The sequence below is a fragment of the Carettochelys insculpta genome, chromosome 3 (genome assembly GCF_033958435.1).
Source record: "Carettochelys insculpta isolate YL-2023 chromosome 3, ASM3395843v1, whole genome shotgun sequence".
Lineage (NCBI taxonomy): Eukaryota > Metazoa > Chordata > Testudines > Carettochelyidae > Carettochelys > Carettochelys insculpta.
The window spans coordinates 94,812,686-94,835,993 of NC_134139.1; the positions used below are offsets into that span (position 1 = coordinate 94,812,686).

The 23,308-nt window shown below is 40.7% G+C and overlaps 1 protein-coding gene across 1 annotated transcript in view; it reads right to left on the minus strand.

The window, feature by feature from the left end:
• Positions 1-23,308, minus strand: part of PLEKHG1 (pleckstrin homology and RhoGEF domain containing G1) — a 99,371-nt gene that overhangs the window by 29,493 nt on the left and 46,570 nt on the right. Inside the window, exons 3-7 of the mRNA XM_074990387.1 lie at positions 19,914-20,014; positions 15,273-15,342; positions 6,757-6,803; positions 6,217-6,367; positions 3,920-4,051 (exon numbers count right to left, since the gene is read on the minus strand). Coding sequence (XP_074846488.1) covers positions 3,920-4,051; positions 6,217-6,367; positions 6,757-6,803; positions 15,273-15,342; positions 19,914-20,014 — 501 coding nt within the window. The remainder of the gene's footprint in view (positions 1-3,919; positions 4,052-6,216; positions 6,368-6,756; positions 6,804-15,272; positions 15,343-19,913; positions 20,015-23,308) is intronic.

Below are 23,308 nucleotides of genomic sequence, written 5' to 3' on the forward strand. Positions count from 1 at the left end.
AAATATAGATAGTTGGGTTTGTGATGACCGGGAGAACCATATGGTGACTTGTCTGCCTGGTGCGAAGGTTGCGGATCTCTCGAGGCATCTAGACAGACTTATGGACAGTGCTGGGGAGGAGCCGGTGGTCGTGGTACATATCAGTACCAATGACATAGGGAAGGGTAGAAGAGATGTTCTGGAGGCCAAATTTAGGTTACTAGGAAAGAGACTGAAATCCAGAACATCTATGGTGGCATTCTCTGAAATGCTTCCAGTTCCACGAGCAGGGCCAGATAGACAGGAAGAACTTCAGAGTCTCAATGCGTGGATGAGACAATGGTGTAGGGAAGAAGGGTTTAGATTTATTAGGAACTGGGGACACTTTTGGGGTAAGGGGAGCCTATACAGGAATGATGGGCTCCACCTAAATCAAGGTGGATCCAGACTGCTGGCATTAAACATTAAAAAGGTCGTAGAGCAGTTTTTAAACTAAGAGGTGGGGGAAAGCCGATTGGTGCGGGGGAGCACCTGGATCGGACGGAGACTTCTCTTACATGAGGCTCCATAGATAGGGATTCCCTAGAAGTTAGTCAGATAGGGAACGTGGGAAATAATATATGGGCAAGATCAGATGTGAAACAATCGCATATAAAAAAAATCCAACGCGTCTGTGAAAGGCGGACATATAAATAGAGGTAGTTTTTTAAAGTGCTTTTACACAAATGCTAGGAGTCTGTCTAATAAGATGGGTGAACTGGAGTACCTCATATCAAAGGAGGAAGTTGACATAATAGGCATGACAGAAACATGGTGGAATGAGGACAATCAGTGGGCACTATCATACCGGCATATAAATTATATCGGAAAGACAGAACAGGTCGTGCGGGTGGCGGAGTGGTACTATATGTGAAGGATAATATAGAATCAAATGAAGCAAAAATCCTAAAGGAATCAAAATGTTCCATAGAATCATTATGGATAACAATTCATTCCTCTAATATGAATATGGCATTAGGAATATATTACCGACCACCTAACCAGGACAGTGATAGTGATGCTGAAATGTTAAGGGAGATTAGAGAAGCTATCAAAATAAAAAACACAGTAATAATAGGAGATTTCAATTATCCCCATATTGATTGGGTACATGTCACCTCAGGACGGGATTCAGAGATTAAATTTCTTGATGCCTTAAATGACTGCTTCTTGGAGCAGCTAGTACAGGAACCCACAAGGGGAGAGTCAATTCTCGATCTAGTCCTGACTGGAACACAGGATCTGGTCCAAGAGGTAACTGTTACTGGATTGCTTGGAAATAGTGACCACAATATAATAACTTTTAATATTCCTGTGTTGGGAAGAACACCGCAGCGGTCAAACCCTCCGGCATTTAATTTCAAAAAGGGGAATTACACTAAAACGAGGAAGCTAGTTAAACAGAAACTAAAAGGTAGAGTAACTAAACTAAAATCCCTGGAAGCTGCATGGAAACTCTTTAAAGACACCATACTAGAGGCCCAACTTAACTGTATACCCCAAATAAAAAAACACAGTAAGAGACCCAACAAAGAACCACCATGGCTTAACAGTCATATCAAAAAGGCAGTGAGAGAGAAAAGGGCAGCTTTTAAAAAGTGGAAGTCAAATCCTAGTGAGACAAATAGAAAGGAACACAAACACTCCCAAATTAAGCATCATAATGTAGTAAGAAAAGCCAAAGAAGATTTTGAGGAACAGCTAGCCAAAAATTCAAAAAATGATAGTAAAATGTTTTTTAAATACATTAGAAGCAGGAAGCCCGCTAAAAAAGCAGTGGGGCCCTTGGACGATAAAGATATAAAAGGAGTGATCAAGGAAGACAGTGCCATTGCGGAGTGATTAAATGATTTCTTTGCTTCAGTCTTCACGGCTGAGGATGTTACAGAGGTTCCTAAATCTGAGCCAGCCTTTTTAGGTGACAAATCTGAGGAACTCTCTCAGATTGAAGTGACATCAGAGGAGTTTTGGAGTTAATTGATAAGCTGAATAGTAACAAGTCTCCAGGACCAGACGGTATTCACCCAAGGGTTCTGAAAGAACTCAAATGTGAAATTGCGGCGTTATTAACAGTGGTTTGTAACCTATCCTTTAAATCCGCTGCGGTACCCAGTGACTGGAAGACGGCCAATATAACGCCAATATTTAAAAAAGGCTCCAGAGGAGACCCTGGCAATTATAGACCGATAAGTCTAACATCGGTACCAGGCAAATTAGTAGAAACAATAGTAAAGAATAAAATTGCAAGGCACGTAGAAGAGCACGAATTGTTGGGCAAAAGTCAGCATGGTTTCTGCAGAGGGAAGTCGTGTCTAACTAATCTATTAGAATTCTTTGAAGGGGTTAATAAACATGCGGACAAGGGGCACCCAGTGGACATAATATACCTAGATTTCCAGAAAGCCTTTGACACAGTCCCACACCAAAGGCTTTTATGTAAATTAGGCGGTCATGGGATAGGAGGAAATATCCTTTCATGGATCGGGAATTGGTTAAAAGACAGAAAACAAAGGGTTGGAATAAATGGTAAATTTTCACAATGGAGGGGGGTAACTAGTGGTGTTCCCCAGGGCTCAGTCCGGGACCGATCCTGTTCAACTTGTTCATCAATGATCTAGAAAATGAGGTAAGCAGTGAGGTGGCAAAGTTTGCAGATGACACCAAGTTGTTCAGGACAGTCAAAACCAAAAGGGATTGTGAAGAACTACAAAAAGATCTCAGCAAACTGAGTGATTGGGCAGCAAAATGGCAAATGAAATTTAATGTGGGTAAGTGTAAGGTAATGCACGTTGGAAAAAATAACCCAAATTACACGAACAACATGATGGGGTCAAATTTAGCTACGACAGATCAGGAAAGGGATCTTGGAGTTATAGTGGATAGTTCTCTGAAGACATCCACGCAGTGTGCAGCAGCAGTTAGTAAAGCAAATAGGATGTTAGGAATTATTAAAAAAGGGATCGATAATAAGACAAAAGATATACTTCCCCTATATAAAACTATGGTATGCCCACATCTTGAGTACTGTGTGCAGATGTGGTCTCCTCACCTCAAAAAAAAGATATATTGGCATTAGAAAAGGTTCAGAAAAGGGCAACTAAAATGATTAGGGGTTTGGAACGGGTCCCATATGGGGAGAGGCTAGAGAGACTGGGACTTTTCAGTCTGGAAAAGAGGCGATTGAGAGGCAATATGATAGAGGTATATAAAATCATGAATGGTGTGGAGAAAGTGAATATAGAAAAATTATTTACCTTTTCCCATAATACAAGAACTAGGGGACACCAAATGAAATTGATGGGTAGTAGGTTCAAAACTAATAAAAGGAAATTTTTCTTCACACAGCGCACAGTCAACCTGTGGAACTCCTTGCCAGAGGAGGCTGTGAAGGCCAGGACTCTATTAGGGTTTAAAAAAGAGCTCAATAAATTTTTGCAGGTTAGGTCCATAAATGGCTATTAGCCAGGGGTAAAGTATGGTGCCCTAGCCTTCAGTACAAGGGCAGGAGATAAATCACTTGATCATTGTCTTCTGTTCTCCTTCTCTGGGGCACCTGGCATTGGCCACTGTCGGCAGACGGGATACTGGGCTGGATGGACCTTTGGTCTGACCCAGTATGGCCATTCTTATGTTCCTCATAGTATTCAACAAGAGTCTAGGATACAGCAAATATAGGCACAAATTAAAAAGAGTAATATAAAATGCTGATCATTTTTGTATTACAAGCAAAAGCAAGTCACATTTAGAGTTGCCAATCCTCCAGGACCATCCAGGAGTTTCCAAGAATTGAAGATTATGTCCTGTGATCAAACCTACAGGAAAATGTCCAACCAAAATCGGCAACCCTAACAGGTAAGAGAAAAAGCTGCCAGTAACACATAAAATATCTTTGTAAACTCACCTGCAGCCTAACAGCATGTTCATGTTTCCTCTTCATGTCATTAATATGCCAAGCCACTCTTTGCATTGTATCTATGGCGTCTAGCACCACATCATATCCCTCAGTGTCCTTGTCGAGGTGGTTTTCTATTTCCTAATGAAGAAACCAATAAGGAGCCAGTTATTTTCAGCATAAAATTTTTCAAATCAGATGCAATGTTGACAAGGCCTTTATTATCTTAAGCATCAAAACTACCTGAACCCAGTGTCACTTCCTTTGGTGTTACTGGGTTATTGTTACCAAATAGGGCTAGCCACAATGGCAAGGCAAAGTCTTACAGCCCATAGTACCACTGCTGATCCAAACACATGCACTAGCAGAATGAGACTTAAGCTGCCACCATAGTACATGTCAATACGTACGTGTACACACACACACACACACACACACACACACACACACACACACGAGCACCTGCACCATTAGGGCAGGACAATCCCAAAATATGTACTACTTCAAGAACCAGTCCTGGGCTGAATGACTGTCAAACAGCACTCTTCCTGGATTCCCGTGGCACTGCTCTGTGCCTGCTCAAGACTTGTTAGTAGGTAGGGGGAAGGGGTACCAGTAGGGTTACCACATTTGACATGCAAAAACACCCCCACGTATGTATATAGCAAGCTCACCACAGCCCCACCCCACCCCCAACCATAAGGCAACTCAGCAGTCCCCAATTCAACAGCCACTTACAGTACCTAGAGAGAACACAAATAGATAAGGCTGATAATGCCCCAAGTCTCCTCACTCTTGTGAGGCTCAAACCCTCTCTCCCACACATACACGTTGCGCTTGCATGGAAACAGACAAATACCTGCTGTTCTAGTCAGCAGTTCTGATCTGTTATGGCTTAAACTACGCAAGTGGGAACACTGCAGCTGCTTTAGCTGGACAAAGGAACATTTAACATTAGATACTCTAACGTGCTGTGACAATTACGCAACTCTTTAGATCCCCATTAAGTAACCTGGCAGACTGAATTACTTTTCTGGCAACTGGCAACTTCATAAAACATTTGGTCAGTGTGGTCAAGTACTGAACCAGGGGGTAAGCTGAGGGGCAAGTTTCTTCCAAGATGGGGTGAGGGGAGCTGAGATGGGCTTAGTCTCATGCCCCGCCCCCCCGCCCAATTACCATGGGGTTCTACCTCTACACCACCTCTTCCTCTCAAGACCACATCCCTGCCCCAGCCAGAAATCAAAACTGAACAGTAATGAGATCTGCCAAGGGAGCTCTGTATTCTCCTTGTACCAGGGTGTGGAAGGTAGGGAGACAGGACGTGGGATAGGGTCAGCTCTTAGACAACTTGGCACTCCATCCAGGGCAGGTGGATGGTCTGGGGCTCCACTAGGAGGCTCATACCAGAGCCTGGCTCTGGCTCCTGGCCAAGGCAGGGCCTCAAAGTGAATAGCGGAAGCAGGGGATGAAGCCATGAAGCTGCAGAGAGGAAGGGGACTCCTGCAACGTGTCCCATTTTTGCATTTTGAAAAGATGATCAACCTACCCCATACCCACGACACTGCCCCCTTTGAGACCAATGCTTAACTGATTTCTGAAAACAAATGGGTATACATACCCTCCTTACAAAAGCTTAACTGGGTTACATTGAGATTTAGGGAGGGGGATAGGATGTAGAAAGGATTAACCAGACATTTTAAATTAAAATATCTTTGTCTCTACTTTTATTTACAAAGTGATCTTGTAACAGAAAACATGTGGAAAATGTTAACTATAAAGCAGAAATTTCTCAATGTTCTGAATTCAGTCCAGTGGATACATAAATGGTTCCTGCTTTCCCAATCATTATGCCTCCCCTCCAAAAAAAAAAAAAAAAAAAAAAAAAAACCAAATAAATGATCTTCTTAAGTATTTATCTTCCCTTCTAACCACCCCCAGCATTTGGACACAGAGAAAAAGAAATGTTTTTAATTTGAAAGAGCTTGTTGCATGAAATTGCTTACTCCTGACAGCAAGACACTCCCAAACAAGACTGGAATTACAGACCGGAAAAAAATCTAATTATTTGGATGCACTAACCTATTCAATGTGTCTAAAACAATTACCACATGCTTCCCACTGAAAAAGTATTTGCATATTGTCAAGAGATTAGAGACAGAAATGCTTCCATATGTAAAAAACTGATCAACCAAAAAATACAAACAGCTTTGACTAGAAATGTCCTAATCTCCTGCTGCAGTAACACTGCAGAGCTGTGCAAGCACAGCAGTGCTCAATAGAAATGTTTTTGAGGGGGCACTCACATGCAGAAGCAGGTGGTACTTTAAAATTCGTTGGACAGGTTTTAAGAGATAGGATCCCAAGGGCAGTGAGTGTTGTAAAGTTTCTTGCCGTTCTCTGAAGAACTTGGCCAGGGTCTTGTTCCTCATGCATTCTGTTAGCACAGCCACTGACCTGCAAACATACAATAAATCTCCTTAAACACATGCTGTTTCTGCATCTATGTACCAACAGTAAGGAATAAGTTTTCCTTCCTTCCTTCTCAAACTCCTGCCAATCATGAAATTCCTGCATGAGTTCTGAGCACAATCCTACTTTCCTTTCACATGCACAACTCTTTTTGGAATTACATGTAACAGAATAAGGTCCTTATTTAGATATTAGATGAACACTTTTCCTATCATAAGCTGAAAGGAAAAAAAACACCAAGCAAGTAAATAACCACCTTTGTGCATACGAAAATATACTTTTGCTTGCTTTTTAAGTGTATTCTTTATTTATATACCTTCCAAAATAGGACGAAGCAGGGAGAAAAAGCAAAAAAGGGAACAAAACATTCCTACCTTGGATAGTTGGTGCAGTACTGTGTATATATATGAAAATCTTCACTCTGTGTAGGGAGGAAAGATTATTAAATAATCAGATTTTACCAAAATTACCTAACACCACTAGGAGCACACATCTTTCAATGGACAATGCACATTCAACTATATTGTTGCCACTTACTACACTATTATATAGGGAGGGGATAGTGTTCAATGCTGTTGCTTTGCAGCTCATTTTGCCCAAATCCTAATTGATGCCTACTTTCCCATTGCCCTACGTCCTTCAAACAGTCTCCCATGAACTACCTGCCCATCTTCCTTTCCCTGCTGCCTTTCAGAAAGGTCAAAATTCGACTACTGTACAAGGTTTCCAGTAAAAAGAAACAAACCTCACTCTTTTCTTTGTTCCCTATCTTGCATAATGACAGTCATATCCTGTGAAGTGCTGAATTCATTCTGTAGGCATGTGAACTGTCCTAAACACCCACACAAGCCATCCAAGTACTTTACAAGATCAGACTCGCACTCCTTGGGGATAGGAGACCTTACTGATTATCACATATTTGAACATCAACAGTCCCACACACCTAACAGCGCTATCTAACCTATGCAGAGATGTAGCTGTGTTGGTAACGCAGTACGTCATGAATGAAGGCAGGGAAAGGGTTAACGCTTAGAAGGCCCTCTCTCTCTCTCTCACACACACACACCCCCGTGTGTGTGTGTGTGTGTGTGTGTGTGTGTGTGAGAAACTGAGAATAATTGCAGTCTGAGGGGTCTTTGTCTGGGTCTGTGACTGGAGCAGAGACAGACCAAAAATGCTTGAATGAATCCAGTAAATCTCCCAGCTGTCTCATAATCAGCACATAGATATGTAAGTAGAAAGGAAATGTTTGGTTAGACGCTATCAGGTTATGGTTATTTTGGAAACAATGAACTCTCAGGCTCGGTTAAGAACATAAGAATGGCCATTACTGGGTCAGACCAAAGGTCCATCTAGCCCAGTATCCTGTCTGCCGACAGTGGCCAGTGCCAGATGCCCCAAAGGGGGTGGGCCAAATACAATGATCAAGTCACTTGTCTCCTGCCATCTATCTCCAGCCTTCGACAAACAGAGGCCAGAGGCCAGACACCCTTCCTACCCCTGGCTAATAGCCTTTTATGGAGCTAACCTCCATGAATTTATCTAACTCTTCTTTGAGCTCTCTTATAGTCCTAGCCTTCATAACCTCCTCTGGCAAGGAGTTCCACAGGTTGATTGTGTGAAATAGAACTTTCTTTTATTAATTTTAAATCTGCTACCCATTCATTTCATTTGGTGTCCTCTAGTTCTTATATTATGGGAACAAGTAAATAACTTTTTTTATTCACCCTCTCCACACCGCTCATGATTTTATATACCTCTATCATATCTCCCTTCAGTCTCTTCTTTTCTAAACTGAAAAGTCCCAGTTTCTTTAACCTCTCCTCCTATGGGACCTGTTCTAAATCCCTAATAATTTTAGTTGCCCTTTTCTGAACCTTTTCTTTTGCCAAAATCTGTTTTCTGAGGTGAGGAGACCACATCTGTACGCAGTATTCAAGATGTGGGCGTACCATGGTTTTATGTAAGGGCAATAAGAGACTACCCATCTTATTCTCTTTCCTTTTTTTTTTTTTTTTTTTAAATGATTCCTAACATCCTGTTTGCTTTTTTGACTGCCGCTGCACACTGCATGGATGTTTTCAGAGAACTAGCCACGATAACCCCAAGGTCTCTTTCCTGATTAGCTGATATTTTTCCCCTGTATGCCGTAACTTCTAAGCTGAATCCCAGGGAAGTAATTCTCTGTGCTGCAACCAGAATGTTGCGAGTTGTTTTATTACACCTAGCAACTAACTAGGCTTATTTACTTTCTTAGTATTTTTACATCTCATTTTTGTGAATTAATTACTTCTTTTAAGGCAATGATTTTATTCCTGTGCCCTAGAGAAAGGTCTGTGTATACTCATGCCTTAGACTGAAAGGTCAGCTATCAGTTTACAGCTCTTTGTTTCCAAGCTCTCTCCCCTAAGAAACTATTAACAGCTTGGCTTTTACTCCAGAGGGAGACATCCCAAGCGTGTCTTCCTGGATTAAAAGGGTGGTGGCCGTCTATCTATCCAGGGTCAGGGAATCTGTAACCTTGTGGGTTTTTTTAAAGTAATGCCTGTAGAGGCAAGGTATTTCTTAAGGTTTTTGCAGGCGCACACTTTCTGTAATTTGAGTGTAAGAGTGGGGAGGCAGCCCTGACAGGTTAACAGGCCCAATGGGTGAGGTAATACCTTTTATTGGACCAGTTTCTGTTGGTGAGAGAGACAAAACTTAAGCTTAAAAGATTTCTTTTTTAGCCACTTATTCTCTTCACTCTTCTGAAGTATCCAGAGAAGGTGGGATATTGGACAACGTGCACCCCTGGTTTGATCCAGAATAGCCATTCTTATGTTCTTAAGTAATTAAGCTTTTGAATTTCCTGAGAAATGACTTATTCATCTTGACCTTGACATCTTTGACACTAGGTTAAAACTATTCTGTTTCTTTATGTAAAGAAAAAAAAATTAGACAGAAAGGACACAATATACAGAGTTCAGCTTTTTGTCTGTAGAATTAAGTTCCTTTCTACAAAGTTTTTTGTCTTAAACAACTTACATGGATGTGCATGGCATCTGTACATAAGAGTGCACCTGTAGAGTTAAGGAAATTTTCTGCTGGGCATGTTGGGTATACAGTTTTTAGACTGTCATAACTAATTTCACATTTGAGCAGAGCCAAAGTGTGAAAAATATTAGCATGCAAAAAGTAGGTGTTTTAGAAAATTACATATTTTATGAAAACAGGAAGTCACCTGAAGCTGATTTGTAGCTAACTTCAGAGGGGTTACTGGTTACCCATCAAAAAATGCAATTTCATAATAGCTTTTTATGCTAACTGGGTTCTAGGCACCAGAGCTTGGTTTCCTTTGCCTTCCTGCTTGGCACCTTAATAAACAAGTCACCCAGATTAGACTACAGCTGTTTTCATAAGCTGCTCTGACTGAAACAGAACACATTCACCATGCTCCAGGAGCGGGTCTTGCTGAGCAATAATAGGTCATTAATGCAAAGACAGATATCTGTGTTGAAAGAAAGTCACAACTGTAGTATTTAGTATCGCGATAAACAGTGTCACTTCAGCAGCAAACCTTCATGGGTAACTTTTTTTAAATGCTCATTGGACAGAATAAGATCCTTCAGTTACTTATCCTCCCAGCCACACTTCCTTCAGTTATTTTCCCCTTTTCCTCACCCCTTTCCCAGTCTTTTCAACATAAGCTATATTGAGTCTCACTTCACAATGAGCCCCAATGAATCCATTGGTGCTATTTGCAAATTTAGGTACTACTCAACATGATACAAGGGTGGAGAAATCTGGACCTGTATGTGGAGTCAATTTTGGAGAAAGCGCAGTAATTATCTCATCTTTCATCAATTGCTTTTCATGTATTTTGTTTAAAATCTTTTTAATTCCAGTCCCTAGTTCTCCAGGTAAATATAGTTTACACAAGATTCATTTGTTCACTAATATGCTATGACCTGGTATTTCCTTCTAAATGCTCCCACATCTCCTTTACTGATTATTGTGGTTTGATCTTGACATAGATATAGTTCAATGATTTATTTTAGACTTTCATGCTTGGACTAATTTTGCTGTTTCTGCTAGTTTTCGTAAGCCCTGTATCCACACCCAGAAACAATGAGTTTGTCATAACCTGTTATTGTGCATGCTTGGAATGAACTGCTCAGGTTAAACACCATCTCAGCTAAAAACGAGGAATTAACCAAACCTCAGTCTGTAGTAGACATTATGCTTTGTAATTTGTTAAGCAACCATTATCAATCTACTTCTCATGCTAATTAAGTCAGGAGTGCTATAACGACAATAAATAAGATGAACTTCAATACCAATTAAAGTAAGATAACTACGGTATAAAAATACCAAATGCAAGTAGGAGAAGGCAACGTATAACGATAGTATGAGTAAAGCATATTCCATAGCCACTTACTCATAATAATATACAATTTATAAACATTACCACATGAATGAGGAACAGCTCAACATTTTATGGGACCAAGAACTTGTAAGCTGATTATTTTCTGCTGTTCAACTACAAAGGAGTTTAAACCAGGACATGAGGAGAGAAGGTTGAGAGATTTGTGGAAACTTCATGCCTGCCTTCAATAAACAGGAAAGTCAGATAAATGAAGATGTGGTAAGGAATAACGGAGCACCACAAGCTAGAAACAGAGGTCTGAGGGAAACAACTCAAATACAGGTTAAACTTCTCTAATCCGGAACACTCTTGTCTCATTATCTCCAGTATGGTATAATTTAGACTCATTTTAAACCATAAATCTATCTGTCAATATCCTACGCTTTCCTCAATCCAATGCAGAATGCCTATAAATGTTAGCAAGAGCTAAGCATGTGGAAGGAGGTCAGACTATGGACATAAATCTGCAATTTATGGTATACAATTCTGAATTCTTGAAAACATTAACATCTTGTACCATTAAAAGCAAAGCAACTGTACTATATAAGCTTTCCTAGATTTGATTTCTCTGTAGACATTAATGTGCCTTTCAAAATGGCTCACGGCACATGTACAACATTTAGTGAAAAATAAAATCTTTGGAGGCAAAGAGAGAACATGATCTACAAATAAATCAAATTCCCCTCTAGCGTGATCTGGCGCTCACACTAACCACCTCCCCCAACCCCACGCCTCCACCCAATCCACAGGAATTCCCTGAGAGATCAGATGGGCTTTGCGTTGCTAAACTAAAATAATCAAACTCTTTTGGACCGCTAGGGATGAAAAATTGTAGAGTTGAATATTCTTCCACTTAGATTGCTTGGGTACCTGTCTGTCTCTGTTTTCAGTGTATGCCTGCGAGTTCAAATATCTCAGCTGGTATCATCTGCATTATAGCAGATTCTAGGGAGAGGGCTGTTTTACCAGGTATCTCTTCATTACAGAGTGAGTCTGGGTTAGCAAAGCACTGGTGGAGCATTTCCTCTGCAAAATGCTGCTTGTACCAAACCCATATAACTGGGATTGATTTCTAGTGCAATATCCCAAGGTTCTTAGCAGCTTATTAAACTGTGAGGTGGGTGGTACAATTTGAGAGGTCCCGCCACAGTACGCAGGAGAGGCGGAGAGGGAGACAAGACCGGCAAAACCTGCCCTCTGTACCTCCCACAGTTACCAACACCTGCCCTTTCCGTGGTAAGATCTGTGGTTCCAGAAATGGGCTGATCAGTCATCAATGGACTCACAAATAGGAGGGTGACATGAAGATGTCCTATGCATTATTAAGTGATCACCAAGATTAAACTGAGCTGCTCTATTAATTTGCCAGGTGTTCATTCTCTCTAACCTAGCATGGAGCTACTTTCCTGGCCAGTGACAGAAGAACAATACTTTAGGTAAATAACTTCCAATGAAAGTTACTGATTATGCATACAAAACAAAACAAAAAAATTCCTGTAGCACTCTAAAAACTAACAAAATTATGTATTAGGTGATGAGCTTTTGTGGGACAGACCCACTTCTTCAGATGTGGAAAACCCTGATGAACGATAACTGAGATGAAGAGAATTTAATAGAAAGAAAAAAAAAATAAAGCTGATGAATCAGCTTGAGAGGACAGAAGGAGGGGGCCTTTGTCTCTGAGACTATTATGAATACAGACCATTCTGAAGATGAAAGCAAACAGCATTTGGCAGCAAGAACTTTTAATGAGAATCTCACGAAGGAATTCAGTCTGCAAACCACAAAGTGATTCATAGGGCACCCAAGTGGCTGACCTGCCTCTCAGTTTCTTTTCTGTCCGCTAAATAAAAAAGTCATTTGGGGTACATTTCCCAAACAATGGATCTTATTGATAGACAAAAGGGGTGAAGTAATACCTTTTTTTTTTTTGTTTTTTTTGTTTGACCCACTTTTACTGGTGAGAGACAGAGGCAACAACTGGGGAGGGACACAAAGGGGATACTGACCACCCCCATGGGACTCCTTCCCATGCCATCCCTAGCCTAGAGGAGAGCTGTTCTTAGGAAATTGTGGAGCCCGGGAGATTTAAATTGTGATAATTTCTGCTTGGAGTCTGAAATAAATTTGTACGGGCCCACGGATGTCATGAATCACATACGTTCCTTCACCAACCCCAAAGAACTCTTGACATGGACTATGCGGTCTCCTTAAGCCTTAGCTGCCTTAGTGCCACCTATAAGAAAAACCTCAATTCAGTAAGGATTTCAGATGCAACATGACAACCTGGACACAAACTATATCTTGCTTATACTTAGCTCAACCCAAGATTAATATGGAAAGGTAAATACTGTACTGTCAATTTTTATTTTGGAACCTAACTTCAGGCAAAAAAATAAAAAACAAACAAATCAAAGGCAAAAGATGCATCAGAGTATGAGCATTTGTAGTGCTGATATGGTGAAGCCAACTGCCTGCTTCTCCTCTTTTCGTTAATGATCTTGCTAATTAAAAGCAAATCTCCCCATCCCCATTATGTTGCAACTGGGTTTCAGAAATGTAGTCTAAATTCCTGGGTGCTAAGCGAGAAGAACAGAACACCAGAATTAAACACTCCCTTAACAACTGCTCACTTAAATGTAAATGTGTGGAACACTGAAGTGAGTCTTCTAATTAATGTTGGCATCCTTACAATGAAAATGATATCATGGGAGCTGGCAAGAAAATATGTAAACAGACTTTTATGTGAATAATTAAGCCATAGTTAAGCTTGCTGTGGAAGTCTTTTGAGCGCCTCTGATTACAGTTACTAGCGAAAGCCACTTCAGTTTTCTGAAATATTTTATACACTGAAGTTAACATACTTCTCTTTCAACATATACAAGCAGGGCCCACAGCCGGTATAAACTGGCATTGTGCCACCAGCTTCAATGTAACTATTTCAGTTCATACCAGTTGAGGATCTGGACCACAGCACATTAAAATATTGATAGTCTCCATCCTTTAGGATTTTTTAAATTCCATTTATGACCTGTGAACAAATGACCCATTGGCAAACTGTGAGATGACTACACATAAACAGAAATTTATCTTTTATCCCTTGCCAAACCAGTGACAGTTTCTACCTATTTTTCTCACTCCTCCTTGTAACAACCACCTTGTAACAAACTTTTTTTCCCCCAACCTTGCCTCATAGCTCATGTTTTCAAGATCTTTTATCATTTTGTTACTCATCTCTAGACTTTCTCTGATTTGTCCACATCTTTCCTGAGATGTGGCACGTGGAACTGGACATAATACTTCCGCTGAGACCTAAACAGCATGAAGTAGTGTGGAAGAATTAATTCTTGAGTCTTGCTTACAACATACCTGCTAATACATCCCAGAATTTCTTCTCTATCTTTATTTTTTTTGCAGTAGTGTTACACTGATGACTCATATTTAACTTGCAATCCACTATGACCCTGAGATCTCTTTCTGCAATATTCCTTCCTATGCTCTCATGTCCCACTTTGTATGTGTACAATTGATTGTTCCTTCCTAGGTAGAGTACTTTGCATATGCCCATTAATTCTATTTTTGTTTTGAGCTGGTTTTGTTTCTAATTGTCTGCAATTATTTGGATGACATTAGGACTTCACACTCCAGAACATTCTGAGGCTGCTTACATGTCTGACCATTACCCCATTTTTGGACAATTATAGAATCACCTCCACTGCATTTAAAAAGGAAAAAAGGGTGGGTAGGAGGGAAGAGTATGAACACTGACTCAGAAATGGTGCTTGGAACCCCAGGGACAGAAAAATGGTTTTTACCTCTCTATTTTGTTCTGCAAAATTATCTCGTTGAGATGACACCAGCTATCACATTTAGTTATTCAGAAGTTAATAGGCTCGTCTCAGACCTAGTCTGAACTACTGTGGGCCCTCCATCTCAGTTATGCAATTTCAGCTAAGTGAATAATGTAGTTGATGTACTTAGGTCTACTTACTGCAGTATCTTCACTAAGGAAAGTCGACAGCTAATGCTTTCCCATCGATTCCCCTTATTCTTCCCATTCTGCCGGAGTACCAAATTGGAAGAGCGCTTGGTGGTCAATTTATCATGTCTATACTCAGGGTCAAAGGCAGTGGCTGAGCGCCACACAGGGAAAGGAGGCCATGGGGAAGTGACCCTTGCAGCTGCTACTGCTGCCACCGCCACCTGCCCACTCCCTACCCTGGTAATCCACAGCCAGCCTGGTTGGGGAGGGCTCTGGGTGGTGGTGATGGAGTGGGGAAAAGGTCGAGGTGGCCTATTTTGTTCACACCCCTCATACACACATCCTGTTTACAGGCCTGATACTAAACGTGATAAATAGACCCCTGCTGGATGGACTACTGCCAGTCGATCCAGCAGGTAGTGAAGACATGCTCTCAATCTTGCTTGCTGTGACAAGGTGTTTTGCTAAAGATTTTTGTCAGAATTCAGGTTTTAATCACTTACCTTGGAAACAAAACATTCTGCAATAGCCACAGGGTCATTTTCACAGTTTTCCAAATCTTGCAAAAGTTCACTAATAAAACAAATAGAAGGAAAAAGACATTTACAAAATTTTTACACAGCTATATATGGATATACTTCATCTTTGTCTCCTCTCACATCATAATACCCATTACTTTTTAAGCATTAATTATAACAATACTAACATTCATACTTAGGCATTTTTGTTGCTGGGTAGTACAACAAGTATTACTATGGGCTGGATATCACAAACAGGTACTAAAATCCAGTGATCAAAAGGGAGTGAGAAACAGAATCCACAGGTAGATTTTCTATATGTAATTATCCTTTGAGCTGGTCAACTTTCACTCTGAGAACCTTGAGGTTCTTTGATTAACTGCACTGAGTTCAAGACAAATTACTGTGAGCGGCCTAGCTTTGGTGAAGACTTTCAAAGATCAAAAATTTAGACAGACACCCAACTCTTCCTGGAAGTCAGTGGAAGTAAATGCCTTGCATGCTGCATATCTTATCCTTCTATGTGAAGTCAGACATGCTTTTGTCATGTTCAGAAGTTGTAATCGACATGCTACTTTCAACAAAGAAATAAGCTGAAGATGAGGCTTTTCCACCACCCTTCCTGAGCTGAGGTGGAGTGGAACAGGAAGGGGAATGATGATGAGTACACGTGGAGCAGCGTTTTTAGTCTCCAATCCAAGACAAACAGTTAAGTGGTCATGGAGTAGCGCACACATCTAAAAAACTTGGGTAGTAGCACTGCAGTAGCATTACTGAAAAGTTCTTCATCTTCTTAATAGAGATCATGAACCATTTGGTGAACAAAGGGGAAAAAAGAGCAGGTGTAGGCAGGTAACTAGAATGTCAATACTGATTTTTCATTTTTCAAGTGTTTTGACGTGTTTATGCTGAAAACTTCAGGCTATCAGTGAAAGACAAATCAAGGAAGAAATACAACACCAGCACAACCACAGATAGCCCAATAAAGTTCCCGCAGCCAATATAACCTAGCAGATGCATGCTTCTCTTATGTGCTTCTTCTATTTTAATGTAAGGTCACCCACCCTCACCTCCCCCCGCCCCCACCAAAAGGAGCACCTAGAGTTATTTCTAAAAAAAATACTTCTCTAAATAACAACCCAAATGATGCCAGCAGGAAGTCTTCCGGAGTTTGATTTTGCGCATCTGGTGAAGACATAGCAAAATCAACCTCTCCGGACTCAGCCATCAACCCCTGTACTCCATGCTACCATGTGGAATAAGGGACATTGACATGAGAATGCAGAGGCTTGGACTTCACTAGGGAAGTAAGTTGATTCCGTTACACTGATTCTAGCTATGCAAATGCGATCACTAAAATTGCATATCTGAAATCAACTTATTTCCCTAGTATGGACTGAGCCTAATACTCAACAGCAGTTCACTTACAAGGAGCAAGTTCAACTGGATCACAGTCTGTCACATCGAAGTAAAGGCCACAAAATTCTGGTGTAACAAACCCATATGAAATCATCATGGGTGAATTGTGCCATGTTTGTACAATAACCCCCTTTTAAAATTAAGTGACCAATCTTTGTTTCTCTGAAAACCTCGAGGCATCAAAATCCACATTCCAGATGAAAAGCCAAATACAAGTCTGGAAAAACAAACTCACTTTGAAACTAAAACCACACACACAACTGCTAACTCATAACTGCCAAATGCAACTTTTTTCAAACGTAAAAATAAATAATATAACCAAGCAGACTCTACAGTGTATTTAAGACCCAGATGCCAAGTTTTGGACAACAGTGAAGTTTTATAGAAGAGAAGTAAAGCCCTGAATCTATATTGGGATGTATAATGAAACTGGTCATAATCTTCAAAGCTACAATTTCCATAGAGCTGTAAACTGGAGCCCTTGAAAGACATTAACAACAGTTCTGCTAGCGCTTTGAAAGAATTTCCAAGTAAAACCCATGACAGGTCTAAAATTGTAGCAGCACTATTTCCCCTCAAAAGTGATTTGAAAAGTTTTTTGTTTTTTTTTAACTTCCAAAGATCTTTATTTGCAATTCTGCTATTCGCCTTCAACAGCTGATATACTATCAAACAGCACTTAAGACTAAACAGTATTTATAGTTCTTCCAGAAAAAACTTCACCGATGCTAGGGGCCATTGTCAGCACAGTTCTGTTGGTAACAAATCAGAACTCTCCCCACCCTGACCTATGTAGCTATGCCAGCAGAAGTTGATAACATAGACCATGTCACACTTCAGGCAGGGAATGATGATTGAATTCCCAAGCTGGTGAAGCGCTTTACCCAGTGTCAGGCTGAAACTGAGGCATGGACAGGGCAAGCTGTCAGGAAATATACATACATATCTCATACAGCTATAAAAGACCTTGAAAGGTCATCAAGTCTTGTCCCCTACACTCACAGCAGGACATATCATCATCCCTGACAGATTTTTTTTTTGTTAATTTAACCTTCCCCAGACCCTTGAAAGGCCCCTTCAAGGACTGAACTCGCTACTCTGGGTTTACAAGGCCCATGCTCTAACATTAAGCTATCCCTCCCCCTTAAGAAGTTAACTAGTCTTCCAATAGGTCACTTCAAATAAAGAACCTGAAAATTGAGAAGATTATTGATCCCTTATCTTGAAGAGGGAGTTCTCCGTGTTGGAGGATTGGATGACAATGGTCAAGATAATTTTTCCTGTCTGGCTCAGACGTTACAATCTCAATACCATTATCTTATGGCCCCATCATGTTATGTTTAGGCTACTGTCATTTGCTTTGCTTAAGCCCATTCAGAACCTGAAGTTGACGGAAGATGTAGCACCCTACTTGGTGTGCAGCATAATTTGCTGTTAGCACACTGCATTAGTTTTGCGTGATCAGCATTAGCTACTTTGGATTTCTGGCGGGGGAGCTCGAAGCATTGGTTTTCTCCAACTAAACCATGATGGACCTTCCTATTTCAGAGCCCACCTTTCTCTCCGTCTGACACTGGTCCAGTTGTAATCAGCAGAGGCATTTTAATCAGGCATTCATAGGGATGGCGTCTATTGATATGGATATTGTCTGTGAAGAACCCGCAACTTCAGAATTCACTCTCCTACCTGCCTAGTCATTTTGACTTGAGAGTCTGAATCTGATGTCCTGTAGGGCATGATGCAAAACTACTATTTTGAGCTATCTGAGGAAATAAGCATTGGGCAAGAGCTATGAGGAAGGCCCCACCTATTCCCATGCCTGCCCTGCCCCCAGCTGCCACCCCGGCGGGGCCAACAGCCACCTCTGGCCCAGGTGGGAAGGGAGCCCAGCTCCCTGCAACCAGAAGGGGCAGGTCCAAGTGCAAAAGGCTTGAAGCAGTCTGCCCGGCCCCCTCCCCTACAGTTTCTTGAGAGCCATGCATGGAGTGGATGCCAGTGCTGCCACGGTGCTTCAACGCTCCGGGCCCCTTTGAAATGCCAGGTCCCAGGGCAACTGTCCCTCCCCACCCTTGGTCAGGAGGCCTGACTGCCCCCTTGTTCCTCTTCCCCAGAGATACACAACCCAGAGAATTACCAGCAGGCCTGGCACAGGTGGCATCGCTCAGGCCCTGGCCCCAGTCTCCTGTGTTTTGCTCACCCCAAGCCGTGCCCAAACTGCCTTGGATGGATGGGATGGCTCTGAGTGAGGGACTCCAAGATGATCAATAAAGTTTGTTGCTTAGTGGTTTTGCTTTTGAGGGTTTTGTTTTTGGTGGGTTCACCTTGATTATGAATGCAAAATTATGCTGCTAGTTTCATTCTTATAGCAACAGTGTTTGCAAATGTTCATGAATAATATCAGGACGATTTTTTTTTTAAACTTTTTGTTACATAAACCCAAAACAACTTTGGGGGACAAGATCTTTACAGATGGTTCTAAGCAACAAAAGGAGGAACTAATTGTTAAACACTTGCTTTTTAAAGGATGCACTATTTTATGTTGTTTTGCAATATGAAATAAACTTCAGTACTTCACAACATGCTGTCTTTATAGTACCAAATTTCTGCACATTGGACAGGAAATTCAGAAGTTTGAGTTTGCAGGGGGGAAGGATAGCTCAGTGGTGCAGGCATTGGTTTAGTAAACCCAGGTTTGCAAGCTCCATCCCTGAGGGGGGCATTTAGGGATGTGGTGCAAATAGATTTTTTTTTAATCTGTCAGGAATAGTGCTTGACCCTGCCACAAAGGCAGGGGACTGGGCTTGATGACCTCGGAAGGTCCCTTCCAGTTCTATGAGATAGGTTAAGAGAAAATGTTCTGTAAGAGTTGGCAGGGTTGTGGTCCTATGCCACCAGAGTTTGCAAGCCCTGCACAATCTCAACACCTGTTGACTCCAAACCAAAGGAAAATTTCCTCCAAAACACAGAAAATACACCAAAAAGGAAGGGAATATTTTCTTTTACAGCCAGCAACTAAAATTATCAGGTGGGCACAGAGCTCCTCACCAAAAACATGAAACAAATCTTGTTGTGCATCAAAAGAAATATTAAATTTTCTCTTACAGTCGTTGGCAGTACTGACCTAGGGAAAATATTTTTAGGCTCCCTCGCACCCTCCTTTAAATACAGTGTCTTCCCTTGTTTTCACTTTGTCAAATATTAACTTACCTATTGAAATGGTAGATATCTTTTATGTTTCCAAACAAGGCTGATCGTTCTTCTGTCCCCAAGGGGAGCTTGGATTGGTCAGTGATACAATCAAGATAGTCCTGTGAAATAAATGAGAAGGAGGCCTTAAATTCTCCCATCCTTTTCTAGGCCAGTAAATGGAGCTCTCTTTAATTGTGCAAGAGATGAGTACCCTCCTATCAGTTTCACATTATTATTACAGTAATCCCCTCAGTAGCTCTTTTGTGAAGTCATTCTATTACCAAAGATAACAATACTTATCAGTTCACTCAAAGAAAGTACCTAAAGACTGAATGTTACACTATATTGCTTAGACTGAACAGTGTACATTTTGTGCAGTACAGACATACATATGAATTCAGATTTCACCCATGGCTGCTGTACTGTCTTCGTTAATTACTCAATAAAATCAATGATGCTCTTCCCACATTCATTTTCTTTTTAAATGAGCATGTTCAGGACTTTTTAAAAAATGAGTCATATTGGTAAATCACCTGGATTTAATAGCAACTCCATAAACAGAGGCTTGGAAAATACAACTGTTTCAAAGCTATAAAAGGGGATTTGTGTTTAATCCCAGAAGGAAGAAAATGCATTCACTACCAGTTTGCACAGGATAGAACTTACATTTATCCATAAGCATACAACTTCTGTTAAGTTGCATGTAACATTGACATATGCTCTAGCAAAGCTTTATCTTCATGCCTAGAATTGTTTATTTAATGGCATAAGAACTAGATAACCTAAAACAGGACAGTATTATTCTTGAAAGATCATAGCTACCAAACTCTCCCTCTGGTTCTGATACTCTGAATTTGTTTAATTTTTTCATTATTGTGCAGCTGTAGCATTAGGATTCCTCAGATAAGAGGAAGTAAACCCACAGAGCTGTTTAACAGAGCGTAAGTCATAAAGCAAGGAACCCAGCACATTGCTACAACATTTATAAAGAAACTCTGCATGAGGAAAGAAAACAAAGGAAAAGTAAAAACAGCTGAAACAATGTGAAATGAAAATAAATAAAATCTCTTACCCTGAGGTTAGACAATGTGGTGCAGCACCCTACCAAAAGCAACAACGTTCCACAGCACTAAAAAGAAGGAACGCTGAGAGATGTTAGCTAGACCGTGAAAATCTTTACATTACCAGGGTATTCCAAAAGACTTAAAGGAAAAGAAAGGATTACAATACAGGCATAAAGGATCTAATTCATCCTCAGTGTGAATCCAGTCAAGACAAAGGATTTACATCAGATATGAATCTGACCCTGGTCATTTAGATGTGCTCACGAGCATTCTGAATTACAGAACCTGTGTCTCCATTCTCTGACCCCAGCTTCTCCACTAGTAGAACTGCACTGGCTGTAGCACGACAGGTGTAAGAAAAACCAGGTTTCATCATTCCTGTTCCTTTTTGTTACACCACTCAGTCATCTCCTTTCCCACCTTCACTTACCTCACCTAAATTCTAGCATCAACACTCTCCCTGATTAAACGCAACACTTACCAGTACCAGCTAAAAACAGCATCATATTTCTAACGGATAGAATTAGGAAATGATATTGCTCGAAGCTTTAGAAGTGGCTGGCAGCAAGTAACCAGCAGAGTCTTTATTCTTCAAAAGCAATGGTGTCACCTCTGCAAGGCAGTCCTACCCCACCACCACCTCTCGCAGCCTGTGACTTTATTGTCCAATGGGTTCTTCACGCAGGTTTGCACAATATATCATCAGAACAAAGTGCCTGGAGCTTTCTAAACCCTATAACTGACCCCTTGTCTTTACTCAGGAGCTGCCTCAGAGTATGCAGTTGAAGTCTGCAGCTTAGATGGTTGCATACAGCACTCTAGATCAAAGAGTCAGAAACAAATGCAAAATAGATCTCAGACTCTTCCAGGTGTAGTTTTAACTAATGGTACTTTTCAACTAAATGTAAAGAACAAATGAACGTAATAAATTATCCTTCTCTGCCCCGCCAGTAAAACCAATCATGTAAAAATGAATAATAAGAAAATCTCAGATGTAATTCCCATCTTTTAAAAAAGGTTTAATGTTATTTTTAGCACTGCAGGAAGGATTGCAACAGAATCCTGGGGTTGCATGACAAAACTTGTTTCAGAAAACACATGCACACAATCATCCATAAGCACACAATGGATCCACATAGACTGTTAAATTGCATGTAGCATTGACATATACTCTAGCAAAGCTTTATCTTCATGTTTAGAATTGTTTGTTTAATGGCATATGAACTAGATAAGCTTATGCTCCAAAATATCTGTTAGTGTGTAATGCGCCACAGGACTTCTTGGTGTTTTTGGAGAAACAGATTAACGTGGCTACCCCTCTGATACACACAATTTTTACCGAATAAAGGAAAAGATTTTTCTGCACATTAGTGCTATCTTACCTGGTGTTCCATTTTCCCCATAGAGTAATAGTCTACAAATGTTTTTCTTTTTACATTTTCTTGTAGCTAATGTACAGAGAATGACTTCAGTTTTGTGACTTTGTTCACATTACCTCTAGTTATGCTCCACATATACCACATGTACCCACACACTTACGTCAGCACCAATTCTTAGTAAGGAATAAAGAAGTAGGGCTTTGCCAAAAAAGAAAGCAGCTCCACATGAGATGGTGTTTTGGCTGCTGTCCAGTGATACAATGAAACTATAGATCTAAAAGCCGCTTTTCAATTTTGAAAAATTTTCCTTATAGCTGCATTTCATCCTCTCCCCCTTTCCCCAAATTATTGTAGAGAGAAGTTAGTAACTCATTGTTTCTATGTTTGCTTTTTACAGTTTAATGTGAACAATGCATCAGTTAAAGACAATGACTGAGCTAATGAATGCTACAAAATTGAACCTCTATAATCCAGAACTCTCTCATCTGGCAACATCTAAATCATGTCCGATTACAGTTAGCCAGACGCCTATTTATCATGGGTGTGGCCAAGTTTCCTGTGGTCCCATAAAGTTTGTTTACAACCACCAGTCCTGGTTCTCAGTGTTCTGTGCTGTCGTTTAGCTGTAATTTGCCTCTAAATGACTTCTAAAAGCCCACGAAGGAGTGGAAGTGCTGGTGATGTGCTAGACAATACTGACCTTGTGTGGTCTGGCAAATTCTCTCATCCAGCACTGGTCAAGTTGTGAGGGTGCTGGACAAGAGAGGTTCAACCTGCACTTTAATTTCAGGGAACTAGCAAGACCCTTACGACTGCTTTCAAAATCCTAAGGACTTTCGATAGCATTGCACTCACAGTCAAAAGTCCTGCAACTATGAAGTGATGTTCAACAAACCAAAAAAGGGGATAGAGAAATCCTTTCCAAAAAGTGTTCCCTCACATCAGCCAGTTTTTTTTAAACTAGTAGGTT